The following is a 16,318-nucleotide window of genomic DNA, read 5'->3' as shown; positions in this document are numbered from 1 at the left end:
CTTTCCCCAGCTCCTCAACCTACTCTGCTGTTCAGATGTTTAAAGTTTACTTCCATTATATTCCCAACTGTTCTTCTCCTGGAGGGCTGTTAAAAAATGTCTTTAGGGAAAAGATGGAGAAGAAAGCAGACTGGGTGTATATTGCTTATAGCAGGCTCAGGAAGAAATTCTTGTGGATCCTGTGGAAGGGTAAAGCATTCTTGAAGAGGATAACTTAATACAAGCCTGTCTTATTGTCACTGGTAACAATATTTTGTTTCTTGAAAACACAACTAGACTAACCCAGTAAAGCCTGATCTGTTGGCTGCCCCTTCTCCAAGCACTTGCATATTAAATCACAATACAGTTCTCACAAGCTCCTGGGTGGTGTTTCATCTACAATAAAGATATTCAGAATGCTAAAAGACTTCCCATAACTTGCCCCTATACATCTAGGAATTGCAGGGGTGTCCAAACAGTGAGCTGTGTCATACACCAAATGGTTCAATGCCTAGACACAGTGGGACATGCTGAAGATGACTTGCAGAGAACAAATTAAAGGGTTATGTACTAAATGTGTCAAGTGGTAAGAGTTAGAGGGGCTTTGGCACAAAAGTAATAAATAATGCCACCTTTAGTTTTCTTTGCAAGCTTAAAATTATTTATGTGCCAAAAGCCCTCTCCCCTCTGCGCTGCTTGGCACATCTGACATATAACTTCACATTTAGATAAGTGCAACCTCCAAGTGCATTTTTTAAAACTTATTTCTAAACGTTTTGTGGGCTTTACTCAAATCACTGGAATAACTTTTTGTCCTGCCTTCTTATGGGTTTCTTGACATTTTTGAACCTCTGTCGGGGCCGGGGAGAGGGGAAATAAATTGAATCATACTGGACCTGCTTTGGCGAAGCACTTAAGAACATGCTTATCTTTAAGTATATGCTTAAATGCTTTGCTGAATTGGAGCCTCTGCTAAACGAAATACTTATTACAGTAAACAAAGGTACTTCTCTCACTCTGCAACGAGCGCATAGGGATTCTTTACTGTAAATTTGGTAAGGCCCTTAAATCTACCCAATGGCATACTTCTACATTATGAATTAATAGCTAACCAGGTTTCACTTTAAAAGCCATAGCTGTCACTATATCAAAGAACATTAGCAAACATCTGAAACCTTCAGTGGAAGAGGAAGAATGGTCCAGTGGTTAGGGTACTAGTTTAAGAGCTGAAAAGTGTAGGTTCAATTCCCTGCTTCATCACAAACTTCCTCCACTATCTTGGGTAAGTCACTTTAACATTCTATGCCTCAGTTCCCCATCTGTACAATGGGGATAACAACACTTTCCTACATGAAAGATTGTGGGATGCTCAGATACCATGATATTGGGGATAATTTAGAGGGTGGAATTTTTTCCAAATTTGTATTGCAGCATGTAATCAGCTTCTCTCACACAAATCATATTTTCATGTGAATTCACATATCACATTTAATGAGTTTGGAGTGAAATCTATAGTCTGCTCTTAAACCTTTAAGTTAGGATCTTGTCATTCAAGTGAGTGACAGAACTTCAAATTATATTGTCATAGGTTAACATCATTGCACTCAACTGATGCATTTGAACCTATAGTGACCCTGTAAGAAACATTTGGGTCTACAAGTGAGCTGTAGCTCACGAAAGCTTATGCTCAAATAAATTGGTTAGTCTCTAAGGTGCCACAAGTACTCCTTTTCTTTTTGAAAATACAGACTAACACGGTTGTTACTCTGAAACAGATGAAACTGAGTCTTTTTTGCTCTTCAAGGGAAGGGAAATCAAGTGACTGAGTTTGGTAATTATTACTGCATTTCGTGCTTTTACTGTTATCAACATGATCACAAGAAGACAATGTATAACCAATATTAAACCAGCACACATACAGCAGATAAAAGCAAGATTAATCTTGGTAGGATTAGAGAATCTACATTGATACGATGTTTTTAAAAAAAAAGATAAGGGGGGGAAGTGTGGTGTGGGGGCATTAACTTGTTCCAAGGACTTGTTAAAAACCTTGACTGGTAACTTCAAAAGCCTTGGGAGACTTCTGTTGCACCTGGAATCTACATTTCGATTACTGAAATAAAAGATGTCTATTCTAGTAGCCTAGTCTGTACTTTAATTAAGGGCTTTGTATTTAAATATAGCCATACAATCCCCTAAGGTTATTTTTAAAGTAAGCTGCTGGCAGGACAGCATTATGGTGGATTACAGATTCAGGGTATCAAGAAAAATCAGCACTTCAACATACAATTTAGAGGATAATGCGTGTGTTTGTATATACAAACAGTAGCGTGCATGTATATATAATGTGTGTCTGTGTATGTACGCAGTTTAATGCAACAAGATATAGGACTAGATTTATCAAAGACAAGATGGGCAGATTTTCCTCTTTTGCTAACCTCTAGATATCTGTACTATATATTTGTAGTCAATAGAACATGACAAAATAGTACATATGTAAACCCTGTAAGAGCACAGTTGACACTAGGGAAAGTTCTACTTTTCCATACATGTAAAAACCTCAATATTAAAAATGTTACTTGGTTGCATCTAGTATTGAATAGGTATTGTTAAAATATCCCCACTACCTGTCATCCTTGTGACACACAGGTTACCAAGAGGGATACATGATCTAGAAAGTAGCAGTGCTACACAGAGTTTGCCATCTATTGGAGATTTAGAGCTTGGGGGGGCAGACTGGGTAGGATCAGATCAGTCATATCTAGTGAAAGATGTACACAAACTGTCCTGGCTGAAAATGACAAGCCAAATCAAAACTGTATTCATAGTTCTTAATTGTGACCAGAACTTACAGCTTCCAAATTTTAGCGGGCAAGCATGTGCGTCCATGGGGAAGTCTTCAAGCTGCATTGGGCATTCAGCAGAAATGGTCAATCTGTGAGAAGAAAAAAGAAACAAAATCTTCATTTTACTCAGCACTATGCAGGCCCTTCACTGTGGTATCTGCGTGCTGACAGAACATACTCTATATGGGGTCTTCCATTGATGGGCCTATCTTCCATGAATTTATCTAGTTCTTTTTTTAACCCTGTTATAGTTTTAGCCTTCACAGCATCCCCTGTCAGTCATACACATGGCCTTTTGTTCAGCCAGCCCCCTTCAATACAATACACTAGTGCATTACCAGGGTGGTCCATGTATCTGACTGTCTGACAATGGTTTTTGGGGAAACAATCACACGACCAGCCCATGTACCACTGCCTGGAAGTTCTAGAGATGTAATTTCTGCAACTGCTTTTTGCAGGTGGAGAGGTCAAGGGGGTTAGGGTAAAAGAAGTTTAACACTCTCTGATCCATCCACTGCATTGGTACTGTGAGGGGACTGAGACAGTGTAGAATGAGGAGAATGGCAATGTGGGGGAGAAGAGGAACAGGTGTGCAAGGGGAAGAAAGGAAGATGGAAAACAGAGGGGACTCATAATTAGGGCCCTACCAAATTCATGGTCATGAAAAACATGTCACAGACCATGAAATCTGGTCTCCCCCCGTGAAATCTGGTCTTTTGTGTGCTTTTACCCTATACCATACAGATTTCACAGGGGAGACTAGAGTTTCTCAAATTGGGGGTCCTGACCCAAAAGGGAGTTGCAGGGGCTCACAAGGTTATTTTAGGGGCGTTGTGGTATTGCCACCCTTACTCCTGCACTGACTTCAGATCAGGGCAGCTGGAGAGCACCAGCTGTTGGCCGGGCACCCAGCTCTGATGGCAGCACCCTGCCAGCAGCAGCGCAGACGTAAGGGTGGCAATACAACACCATGCCGCCCTTACTTCTGTGCTGCTGCCTGCAGAGCTAGGTGGCCAAAGAGCGGTGGCTGCTGATGCGGGCCCAGCTCTGCAGGCAGCAGCGCAGAAGTCAGGGTGGCAATACCCTACCATGCCGTCCTTACTTCTGTGCTGCTGCTGGCAGCAGCGCTGCCTTCAGAGCTGGGCTCCCAGCCAGCCGTCACCGCTCTCCAGCAGCAGCGCAAAAGTAAGGGTAGCAGTACCACAACCCCCCCTACAATGACCTTGTGACCCCCCCCCCACAACTCCTTTTTGGCTCAGGACCCCTACAATTACAACACTGTGAAATTTCAGATTTAAATAGCGGAAATCATGAAATTTATGATTTTTAAAATCCTATGCCCATGAAATTGACCAAAATGGACCATAAATTTGGTAGGGCCGTACACAGAATAGAGATGGAAAGGTAACAACAGCAGTAAAGCAAGAGAGAATATCCAGCTTGATAGAAATGATACACCATTTCCCAATCACAGACAGGAAATGCTGCTTCTAAGATGTGGTAAGAGCAATAGGTGAGGTTCGAGTCACCTGCCCTGAGGCAAGGAAGTTTAAAAAAACCCTCAAAACCCAGAAAATAAAATAGAGGGGAAGGGAAACAGGCTTCGAGAGTATGTCTACAGCTATCAACCCAATCCAGCAAAATGTTTAAGCACATTTTGAACATTAAGCATGTATGTACTTTGTGGGAGTGGGGCCTGTATAAGAAGGACCCCAGCTTTCCCATACTCACAAGTTTTGGACTCAGACCTCCAACAAATTGACTTTTTTCTCTTGGTAACTCCCCTTCCTCTTTCTCTTTCATCTCTTCACAGTTAGATCCCAGATAGCTTCTATGCCAGACTCTAGAAGCCCTAAAAGCTCTGCAGGCTCTGGCTCAAGCTAGATGTTGTACTGAGTGAGTTTCAACAAAAGCATTTCCTCCCCACCTGTTCTGCAATTGTAATTCTATAACCATCACATGTAGAACCATTATTATCTCCAAGGAGAATCATGCACCCACAGGAACAGAGCATACCACATCCCCATAGGCAATAAAATGTGTTCTCCTGATAATTGGTCAGACCCATATATTCACTCTGTTTCTAATAAACCTCTCTCTCTGGGTCTGTAATTATAACTGTAATATCTACAGAGAGTGAACTGTAGTCAGTCCTATGTTTTGGCAAATTCCATATGTTTAACCCAAACGTATTGGTCCCAGTGACCTAAAGTCTACGAGGCAGAAGGAGCTGTAGTGGGAAAGTTGCCTGCCACACTCCCAACGTAAAAGGGACCCAGAGCTGTCTGGCACAGTCCAGGCTTGCTGACTCAATTAACCTTTGTCTTGCTTCTCCTTCCACGCAGCCTAGAACTAGATCTCTCCCGAGCCCAGTGGCTACCTCAGAGAAGGAGAGAGATGCAAACACTGCCCGCCTTTCTCCAAGGGCAAATCCTTCTGGGTTACAACTTCAATCTGCTGCACCAGCAGGAGCGGATCTAGCCAAATAGCTATTCTAGAGGAGAAATTAATGCATGCCGAGGTTGGCTGCTAGGACATCAGTCTTGGCAGTAGCTGTATCCAGGCTCCAGTCCAGTACTTCTCTCTCTGGCTTCCTTTTTAAAAGTCATTCAAAATAACAGGGAGGGATAACAATCAAAGTGGCCACGCTTCCACATGTTTTGTTCTCTATGTCAAGCAAATACTTCCACAAATGAAATTTCTTTGATGTGTTCACAGGACAGCACCTTACTCCAAATGTTGTAATATACCTGATCTACTTATTTCAGTTCCCCATCTGTCTTTTTATTTAGAACACTTTTCATCTATAGAGCTCAAAGGATGGTAGGTATCATTATTTCCATTTTAGAGCTAGGTAGGCTTGGAAGGATTAGGTTTTTATCAGTAGATGTTAATTCCCTGTACACACACAAACTGACAAATATGCCCATTGAAATTTACATATAGTAAGAAAAATACTGCTTGAGAACTTATTAGAGGTTGATTTAAGGATATTTACTTTGTACATTTTGATATGATGTTGACAATTTGTGTTTTTAACAGTTATCAAACTTTAACTTTTTGAATAGCAACAGCTACAGTCATTAATTATTTTCTTCCCTCCACCTGCCCACACATGTTTTGTGACACTCCACCCATAATTTCTCACAACTGTGAAATTTTAAATCAATTAAAAATTGGAAAATAAATGCTTCAAAATAAACTGACCGCTGTCAAACTTATTTAAAAAAATCAAATTCTGCCAAGTCTACAGATAGGGAAATTGAGGCACAGGGTCATCCATTATCAAACAAGAGGGATCAGGGGCAGAGCTGGGACTGGACCTCAGCTCCCTGCACTTCAAGCACAATGCCATATCCAGTGGCACATGCTACCTCTCCTCTAAAGTAACAGTTACATAAAATAAAAAAAGAGACGACAAGACCCCTACATGTCTATATTTTTAAGGAAAGACATATTGGACTCTGATCCATGTATGGTATTAGAACTTGGGCACCACTTAGTGAAACTGCAAGAGAATTTCAAATTAGAAACTGACTTCTTGTGCTGGTCTTAAAATAACCGCTTGAGGCCTGGATCCTATAAGGTGCTGAGCATGCTCTCCTTGAGCCCGCAAAGCACTATTAGGGCCACAGCGCTCAGCAGCTTGCAGGGTAGAGCCCTGAATGCCCGGTGCATAGACCTTCTCCAGTTCCTCCGACTAATGGTTTCTGTGTCAAATCAGTGCTGCTTTATGTCTGCTTTCCTTCAGTTTCAGAGGAAAACACCAGTCACTCAATGAAGTTGACTGGAATTAAAATCCTCCAAGTCTCTTTAAATGAAAAGTTGACATTTATATGTAATTTAATTTTGAAGGATATGATTGTGCCTTTAGGGCACAGGCTTACATTGGGGCTATGTGGAGCTGCACGGCCCCAGGGCCAGGCATAATCATAGAATATCAGGGTTGGAAGGGACCTTAGGAGGTCACAATCCCTCACCAAGCTTCCTTATCCTAGCAGGCAGTGCACAAACTGCTCTGTCTTTTAGGGTAGTGCATGGTGCAGTCTGCTATCCCTAATGTTTGAGTGGTGGAAGGCACCGTTGTCTCATCTCTTCCCTTGGGGGCTCTGTGGACCTCTAAGGGTTCAAGGAAGGAAGAAGCCCCAGTACACAGAGACTGTAACCATCCCTGACCCTCACATGCAGTGTTAGGTGCTGTGCACCTTCTCCTGTGCATTTGTATAAAAGTTCTATCCCTAAACAATAAACTGAAATATCCCAATAATTTATTCTCAGATGTGTTATTCATAACATTGCATAGCTAGTACATTTTAAATTTTAAAATGCTTACTGGATGATGTCATAATAACCTGTTACAAAATCCTTATCATTTACTGGGTACTTTATGCCATTAATTACAACATATAATTGGTGCATAATAGGGCTGGGCAATATGGATGAGCAATGGCTTTGAAATATCACACATTTTCACCACATTGTTCTGGTGCCCTCAAATACTAACTCTTCACTAAAGTATGAGGGTCCAAAAAAGATGTGCTCAAAAAATGCACTTGTAACTCAGAACAATGTGTTTCTACAGAAAGCAGCATGGCAGCCATCTTTGTCAATTCTGTAGAGAAGTTGCTGGGGATACACACACACACACTTGCTTCTGGAAACGCGTTGCAAATAGGGCAGAGACAGAAGATGACAGGAATGTGCAGAATTCACCAATGTTCCACACCCAGATGTGGTCGACAAATTTATACTTGGTCTTCACCTTCAAACATCACCTGGAAGAAGCAGGACGCATCTGAAGTCCTGTCTCCTTCCAGACACACACCTTCAGCAAGCAAAAATTCCACTCAGCTCACATACGCATTGCATGCATGCACAGTGCTAGTAGAACACTGGTTGGTCATTATTAAAGAACTCTTATCTTTAGTAAAAAGTTAGGGCTTGAATATCCTTTTACACACACCAGTTTTACACAGTTCACTACAATGGAGTGACTCCTGGTTTACAGTGACGTAAGGGAGAGGAAAAATAGGCCTTTTATGTGCATGAATGGAACAGGGTTTTGTTAAACCTTTAGAACAAAGTCCATTCAATTGGATTTTAATGGGACCAACAAAACACGTCTGACCTAGGGACTGTCCCCAACTCAAACATCTCCCTGGTTGTGCTGAGGCACAGGAATTATTAAAAATAAAGTTCGAAAAAATATTATGAGAGCAAGCGTGTGGAGGGTTGTTTTGTTTTACTACCTTTGTACTCAAAAGCCCACTGAATTATTTTTAGTCAAACTTTTGATAAATAAGAATAAATCTTGGGCATTGACCGGACATGGAATATTTCTGTCCAAAAAGTGAAAGTTTGACAAAACTGAAAGCAACTGAAAAACCCCCAAACCCTTTAGAATGGAAGGATGACATCAATGGAACAAAGATTTCACCCAGTGTGTGTAAAAAACTTCAGCAATAGCTGCTGTTGTGTTACCGTCTGTAATCCTTAGTGGTTTTATAGTGTTTTACCTGTTCAAAGTGCTGCACAAATATTAAGTAACTAAAGAGAAGGTGTAACCCATCTTAGTTTCTGGGGGGGGGAGTAATATTTATTAACCATTTATTATTAATAAATCTATAAATAGTACCTGACAGTTTTGCCAAACTGTATTATGTACTTCATTAAAATTTTCATAATGTTGCTATTGATATTAAATTCCAGCAAAAAATATTCTACAGCAACAAAAATACATACATGGCAATTCAAACTGCAAGATTTCACAAAGTCAGGAAAAGTCTTGAGAGAAAAATCCACATTTGGAGCATTGAGAATTAAGCATTAGTCCTTTGTTAAAATTTGGCAGATTCTTTTGTGTAGCTGTACCATTTTCACTGGACTGAGAGCAAACTATTTTCAAGTCACAGATGCAGTGAGCGATTAGTGATCTTTGAGACCTATAGATTCACATTCTACATTCAGCGTGGGCTCCAGAAGGGATGAATCCCACCCCAGCAGTCCCACAGGTGCTTGGGACCCAGGAGTTCAGGAAGTCCTGAGAGAGCCATCACTTGCCATAGGGCGCAGTCAGGGTACAAGAGATTCCCAACTTTCTATTTCTGGTTGACTGAGCAGGGAGAGGAGGAGCCACAGGGTATGCCCAAGAAGAAAGAACACAACCAGAAGTTGAGGAACGCTGTCAAATAGCTACCGTCTCTGCAGGGAGCTAATGCTGCTGCTAAGGAGTGGGAAAAGCAATTGAAGGTTCCTTGGAAAGTGTGTGCCTGCTGCCTTGCCCTTCCAAAAACACCTTCCAGAATGGCATCTGCCGCTGCCAGCCATGAGAGATGCAAGTATGGGAAGGCAGCCACCTGCATCAAGGTGGTGTAGATGGTGGCAGGAACCTCTTATACCAGCCAGCAGCCTTCAAACTGGAAAGTATCAGGCACAAGGTTTCAAAACTGCCTCCCCACTCTGTAAGGCCAGTTGCTATTCTTTGTTAAACTAGGCTGGCGGTGTTTGCTTGAAACTCATCTCACCCCATTTTTGCAGCTATTGATCCTGCTTGGAAAAGGTCAAGTGGACTTTGCTGGCTCACTCATTACACCACATAGGTTAAAAAGTCATGGGTGAGGCTCTCTGAGGGGACAGGTTTTAGGTATTGGTAGAACAGTCTGTGAAAGGGACTTTAGGAGGAAAGTCGGGGAAAAGGTTTGAACTAAACTTTTTTAATTAACCTTAGAACTGATTTCCTCGTCTCCCCCCAACCAGTGAAGCCAAACCCTGGGAAAGTTGTGAGTTTGGACTCTGTAGCATGTGGACTGGGTTTCATTTTGTTTTTAAGGGACAGCCGGGAAAATTGTTTCCTCACAACCACAGGGAGGAAAAATCCCTCTAGGGATATGATAATGAAAAATAAGTGAAACAATGTTAAGCAAATCCAATTTTCCCATAAGAATTAATGTAAATGGGGGGGGGTGTTAGATTCCAGGGACATTTTTTTTCGCCAAACAAAAGACTATAAATACACACACACACACACACACATATATACACAGTGTACGTTTTAAACAAATAATTTAATACTGTACACAGCAATGATGATTGTGAAGCTTAGCTGAGGTGGTGAAATCAGAGGGTGGAAGGGGGTGGGATATTTCCCAGGGAACGCCTTACTGCTAAATGGTGAACTAGCATTCGGCTGAGTCCTCAAGGGTTAACACATTGTTGTTAATGTAGCCTCACACTCTACAAGGCAGCAGGAATGGATGGGGGGGAGTCAGCATGGCAGAGAGAGACAGAGACACACACCGTATATGTGTGTGTGTGTGCGTTTGTGAGAGAGAGGGAGAGACAGAGACACACTGTGTGTGTGTGTGAGAGAGAGAGAGACGCACATTGCTCCTTTAAGTATGCTGACCCCACTCTAAGTACACTGCCTTTTAAAGTAGATCAGCAAATTGTGACAGCAGCTGCTGCCAGCAAGCTCCCTCCGTCCTGAGCCCTGTTGTGTCCCGCCCCGCCCGCCACTCTGTGGAGGTGGGGTAAAGGAGTGGGGGGAGGGGGACATCCTGACATTAGAATCATAGAATATCAGGGTTGGAAGGGACCCCAGAAGGTCATCTAGTCCAACCCCCTGCTCGAAGCAGGACCAAATCCCAGTTAAATCATCCCAGCCAGGGCTTTGTCAAGCCTGACCTTAAAAACCTCTAAGGAAGGAGATTCTACCACCTCCCTAGGTAACGCATTCCAGTGTTTCACCACCCTCTTAGTGAAAAAGTTTTTCCTAATATCCAATCTAAACCTCCCCCACTGCAACTTGAGACCATTACTCCTCGTTCTGTCATCTGCTACCATTGAGAACAGTCTAGAGCCATCCTCTTTGGAACCCCCTTTCAGGTAGTTGAAAGCAGCTATCAAATCCCCCCTCATTCTTCTCTTCTGCAGGCTAAACAATCCCAGCTCCCTCAGCCTCTCCTCATAAGTCATGTGTTCCAGACCCCTAATCATTTTTGTTGCCCTTCGCTGGACTCTCTCCAATTTATCCACATCCTTCTTGAAGTGTGGGGCCCAAAACTGGACACAGTACTCCAGATGAGGCCTCACCAATGTCGAATAGAGGGGAACGATCACGTCCCTCGATCTGCTCGCTATGCCCCTACTTATACATCCCAAAATGCCATTGGCCTTCTTGGTAACAAGGGCACACTGCTGACTCATATCCAGCTTCTCGTCCACTGTCACCCCTAGGTCCTTTTCCGCAGAACTGCTGCCTAGCCATTCAGTCCCTAGTCTGTAGCTGTGCATTGGGTTCTTCCGTCCTAAGTGCAGGACCCTGCACTTATCCTTATTGAACCTCATCAGATTTCTTTTGGCCCAATCCTCCAATTTGTCTAGGTCCTTCTGTATCCTATCCCTCCCCTCCAGCGTATCTACCACTCCTCCCAGTTTAGTATCATCCGCAAATTTGCTGAGAGTGCAATCCACACCATCCTCCAGATCATTTATGAAGATATTGAACAAAACCGGCCCCAGGACCGACCCTTGGGGCACTCCACTTGATACCGGCTGCCAACTAGACATGGAGCCATTGATCACTACCCGTTGAGCCCGACAATCTAGCCAGCTTTCTACCCACCTTATAGTGCATTCATCCAGCCCATACTTCCTTAACTTGCTGACAAGAATACTGTGGGAGACCGTGTCAAAAGCTTTGCTAAAGTCAAGAAACAATACATCCACTGCTTTCCCTTCATCCACAGAACCAGTAATCTCATCATAAAAGGCGATTAGATTAGTCAGGCATGACCTTCCCTTGGTGAATCCATGCTGGCTGTTCCTGATCACTTTCCTCTCATGCAAGTGCTTCAGGATTGATTCTTTGAGGACCTGCTCCATGATTTTTCCAGGGACTGAGGTGAGGCTGACTGGCCTGTAGTTCCCAGGATCCTCCTTCTTCCCTTTTTTAAAGATTAGCACTACATTAGCCTTTTTCCAGTCATCCGGGACTTCCCCCGTTCGCCACGAGTTTTCAAAGATAATGGCCAATGGCTCTGCAATCACAGCCGCCAATTCCTTCAGCACTCTCGGATGCAACTCGTCCGGCCCCATGGACTTGTGCACGTCCAGCTTTTCTAAATAGTCCCTAACCACCTCTATCTCCACAGAGGGCTGGCCATCTCTTCCCCATTTTGCGATGCCCAGCGCAGCAGTCTGGGAGCTGACCTTGCAAATTAGCATACACACATCCCGCGCACAGCAAGCGGGAGGCTTGGGGAGCAGCTCCAAGGCAGAGGGCAGGAGCAGCACAGGGCAGTGGCGGGAGGGACAGCTGAATTGCCCGGCAAATTGATAGCCTGCTGGCTGGCTGCCATACAGGGGACTTAGGGTAGAGATGAGCTGATGTGGGGCTGCCGGTCCACCCTGGTTCCAAGCCCCCACCAGCTAGCTCCAAAGGGCTGCTCTTCCTGCAAGCAGTGAAGAAAGCAGGCAGCTGCCAAACAATGTTATAAGGGAGCATTGCGCAACTTTAAATGAGCATGTTCCCTAATTGATCAGCAACGTAACAACGTTAACCAGGACGATGTTAAGTGAGGAGTTACTGTAATCTGTGCACAGAGGGGATGGTGCGTGATTTAACACTGTAAAGCTGTCTTAAGGCATGGATAAACACTTAGTCACTATACAGATGGCTGAAAGAGTTATGCGAAGGTGATGAAGTCCAGAAACTTGCCTCTGACTGGCTGTGTGAGTTGTCTGCAATGTGGATCATGGAGGGGGAGAGGAAATGTAAACATTACTGGTAGTTCTGATGCTGCATCACTCAGGATGCCCCAGCTATTCAGCCTGAATCACACTGGGTGGCATTCACCTCTGTCTTGGCTGTGTGACAAAAGTGCGAAGACAAGGTCTAGCTTTATGGGCTTAAGTGGCGCATAGTCTTTGTCCTGGCCTTGTGTTCACAGGGAATTTCACCCATTGTGTTTCTTATCTGCATTCATTTTATGTGTTGATCTCCCACTGGAAGTGAGCATAGTCTAGTGGTTAAAATCTCTAACTTCTGGTTCATTTCTGGCACTTAACTATTCTGTGCAGAATACTCCTGCGGTCCTACCTCACAGCTGTGTTGAGGCTCTAATAGTTGTATTAATAGTTGTATGTCTACATAGAGTGCTTTGAAAACCTCAGATGGAAAGAGCGATACAAGTTGCAAAGTATTCTGATTACTGATATTATTGTGAGTTTCATTCTGCACAGTAGGCAATTCAGACCTGTAGTATAGATTAAAGGAGATTTTTATCATAACTGAGCCAAATCCTTAACCCAGTTTATGCTGACGTTATGGATACATACTCCCTTTAGACTTCCTAAACCATGCACAACACTGACTTGAGTTGGCCTGGTGTGGAAAGGATGGGGAAAGGAAACTATGTCCATGCTTTGGCAATAGCTACCCAGTAGTGGGGACCTCAAGCAAGTAATCTCCCCAACCATGGAATGCTTTTGTATATCCTGAATACCGCTCTCCTCCTGCTGGTCTGGAGAGAGTTACTGGGACTCTAGGACAGGAGTAAAGTTTGTGAGAAACAAGGAGGAAGGAAGGGACAAGTGATAGGTCCCTTCAATGTTCTTAAAAACCAAACAAATGATCTTGAGCTTTTGTGGGCATCTCTCTTCCATTGTCCAGCTGCTGGGGTGGTGGTGGGATACTTTATCTGACGGGGCCCCATTTCAGTTTCCTAGTCAAGGCTGAGAGCACCGTTTTCAGCTGACTCCCTTCATTCTGCAACCTTTATTACATTACTTTTCTCTATACATAATAGCAATTGAAGACTGTTTAGTTTATGTCCATTTAGTCTTTACATGGAAAGTGTTTAATACAATCTGTAAGCATTGAATAAAATAATAGCTGATCTTTTTATGAGCTTCTCATACAAACATCTCAGTGCTTTTTCTCTTTGCTGCCCTCTCCCGCCCCAAAGGCCATTAAACTCTCCCATCCTTCAGATCTCTTCTCTGCCAGGACTTCTTTAAGAAAATAGCCAATTAATTATGGCTGGGTTGAGGAGCAGTTGGGAAAGGTGGTGTGAATAAATAAATCTCCAAATATGTACAAAAACGTACATATATATGACTTCATCAACCCGTCATCCCCCCCAAACCTTCATGTGTCACCAGACTTAGACTGTAATCTCCAGGGCAGCAAATGTCTTCAAATATCATTGAACACAATGAGGTCCATTGGTGGCATGCTAATATAAATGTTAAAAAGAATAATTATCAGTAAGGAAATTATAGTAACTTTACACTCTTGCATAAGGTTGTCCTGTGGGTTCTTCTATGCCTCTTCGAAAAGCATAGAGCAATTATTGATAAAATCAGGCTAGCTGGTTTCCAACAGATGCAGCCTTGAATTTGTTTCTACTAACTATTCTAGAACATAAACTATGACAGTTTAGCTTCCTTACACCAACAACTATTTACACCAAACTTTTCTTATCTACCTCACACTTATGTTCCCACCTCCTTGGCTACCAGTTATCAAATCCACCGCTCTTCTGAATGTCTTTGAGGTTCCTGAAGCTTTTTGGATGCCAGGAAGGAATTGAACTGAGTAACTATTTCGGAGTAGGGGTAGGGGGAATTTGAAACATACTCTCATTTGGAAAGATATTTGTTTACCTATTGATATTTTAAAGACTTGTGATCAACTTCTTGAAGCAGGGGCATTTTTTTGTGGATGCTTGTTTTTTAGTTTCTGAAACCACAGGAAGCTTCTGACCACAACTCTGGGAGTGATACTTGAAGTGCCACAGTGGGTGGGGTTTGCTGTTGCAGTGAAATAGCTCTCAGATCATTACTCACACAATGAGCAGTCATTAAACAATTTGCTGCATCATTTTACCTCCTATTCCTAGTACAGTCAGAGCTTCCAAGGTGGCAGAAGCATGCACAGCTAAATGCATCCCTGGCAGAACTCCTACTAACTTCTGATGACTTCAGTGCTGAAATTCGGACAGTCAGTTTATATGACATATAACATGATTATACATATATATATATATAGAGAGAGAGAGAGAGAGAGAGCATATATATGCCATTAACATGATTTAAGAAGGATGTCAGGGTCAAATAATGACTTCATTTAAAGTGTATTAATTTGTATATTAAGTTAATTATTCAAATCCAGACTCTACCTTCCTATTAGCTCTGTAGACCTCTAGAATTTGGTTTTATTTAAGCAGGTTGATGACCGCCTTCACACTTAATGAAAGATCTACTGATATGCTCCTGCTTTTTTAAGAGTGAAGTTCCAGATTCAAATGTCTTCTATGTTTCCAATGTCAGAGCACCCTAAGAAGTGGTGTATGAACAAAAACAAGTAAAATTAGAGAGAAATAAATTTATTTATGTTATATCTGAAATAGGTGGAGGCAGAGAGATTATTCTGGGTTTAAATTAATGCTGACCTCAGCAGGAACAAATGATGATTTTTAAGATGTATAGTTAATGGAAAGTTTGGGATGGAGAAGAGAAGGAGGTCACACATAATTTCCCACATCTTCTTGCTAAATCATAGACCCAAAATCTAACACCTGGAAATATGATGAGAAAGGGTGACCAGAGTATATAAAACAATGAACAGATTATATGGAGAAATAAGACAAACTATAAACTTTGGCTGAACAATTTAACATTAATATCCATAAACCATCACCGCTTAAATCAGCCTCTACCACATGACTAATGGATAGCTAATGTAATGGTGATTTTTTAAAAAAAAAAGGCTCTGGAGATGAACAGGGCAATTACAGGTTGGTAAACCTAATGTCAGTACCAGGCAAACTGGATGAAACTATACTAAAGAATAGAATTATCAGACACGTCAGTTAACACAATTTGTTGGGAAAGAGTCAACACAACTTTTGTAAAGGCAAATCGTGCCTCACCAATCTATTCTTGTTGAGGGAGTCAACAAGCATGTGGACAAGGGTGATCCAATGGATATAGTGTACTTGGACTTTCAGAAAGCCTTTAACAAGGTCCCTCACCAAAGGCTCTCCAACAAACTAAGCAGTCATGGACTAAGAGGGGAAGTCCTCTCATGGACCAATAACTGGTTAAAAGATAGGAAACAAAGGGTAGGAATAAATGGTGAGTTTTCACAACGGAGAGATAAATAACAGGATTCCCCAAGGATCTGTACTGGGACCTGTACAGTTCAACACATTAATACATGATTTGGAAAACAGGGTGAACAGTGAGATGGCAAAATTTGCAGATGATACAAAATTACTCAAGATAGTTAAGTCCAAAGCAGAATGCAAAGAGTTACAAAGGGGTCTGAGCAAGAAAATGGGCACATGAAATTAATTGTTAATAAGTGCAAATTGGAAAAAATAATCCCAACTCTACATACAAAATGATGGGGGTCTAAATTAGCGGTTACCACACAAGAAGAGATCTCAGAGTCATGGTGGGTATTTCTCTGAAAACATCTGCTCCAT

At 42.4% G+C, this 16,318-nt stretch overlaps 1 protein-coding gene across 6 annotated transcripts in view; it reads right to left on the bottom strand.

Annotated features, from left to right (window-relative positions):
• Window positions 1–16,318, bottom strand: part of GABRA5 (gamma-aminobutyric acid type A receptor subunit alpha5) — a 92,420-nt gene that overhangs the window by 37,362 nt on the left and 38,740 nt on the right. For all 6 annotated transcript variants that reach the window (XM_048858861.2, XM_048858868.2, XM_048858839.2 and 3 more), the window contains exon 6: window positions 2,832–2,914. In XM_048858861.2, the coding sequence (XP_048714818.1) occupies window positions 2,832–2,914 (83 nt within the window). The remainder of the gene's footprint in view (window positions 1–2,831; window positions 2,915–16,318) is intronic.

Source organism: Caretta caretta, chromosome 1 (assembly GCF_965140235.1).
Source record: "Caretta caretta isolate rCarCar2 chromosome 1, rCarCar1.hap1, whole genome shotgun sequence".
NCBI lineage: Eukaryota > Metazoa > Chordata > Testudines > Cheloniidae > Caretta > Caretta caretta.
The sequence above is the reverse complement of the archived record's forward strand: the minus strand, read 5'-3'. Positions and strand labels throughout refer to the sequence as shown.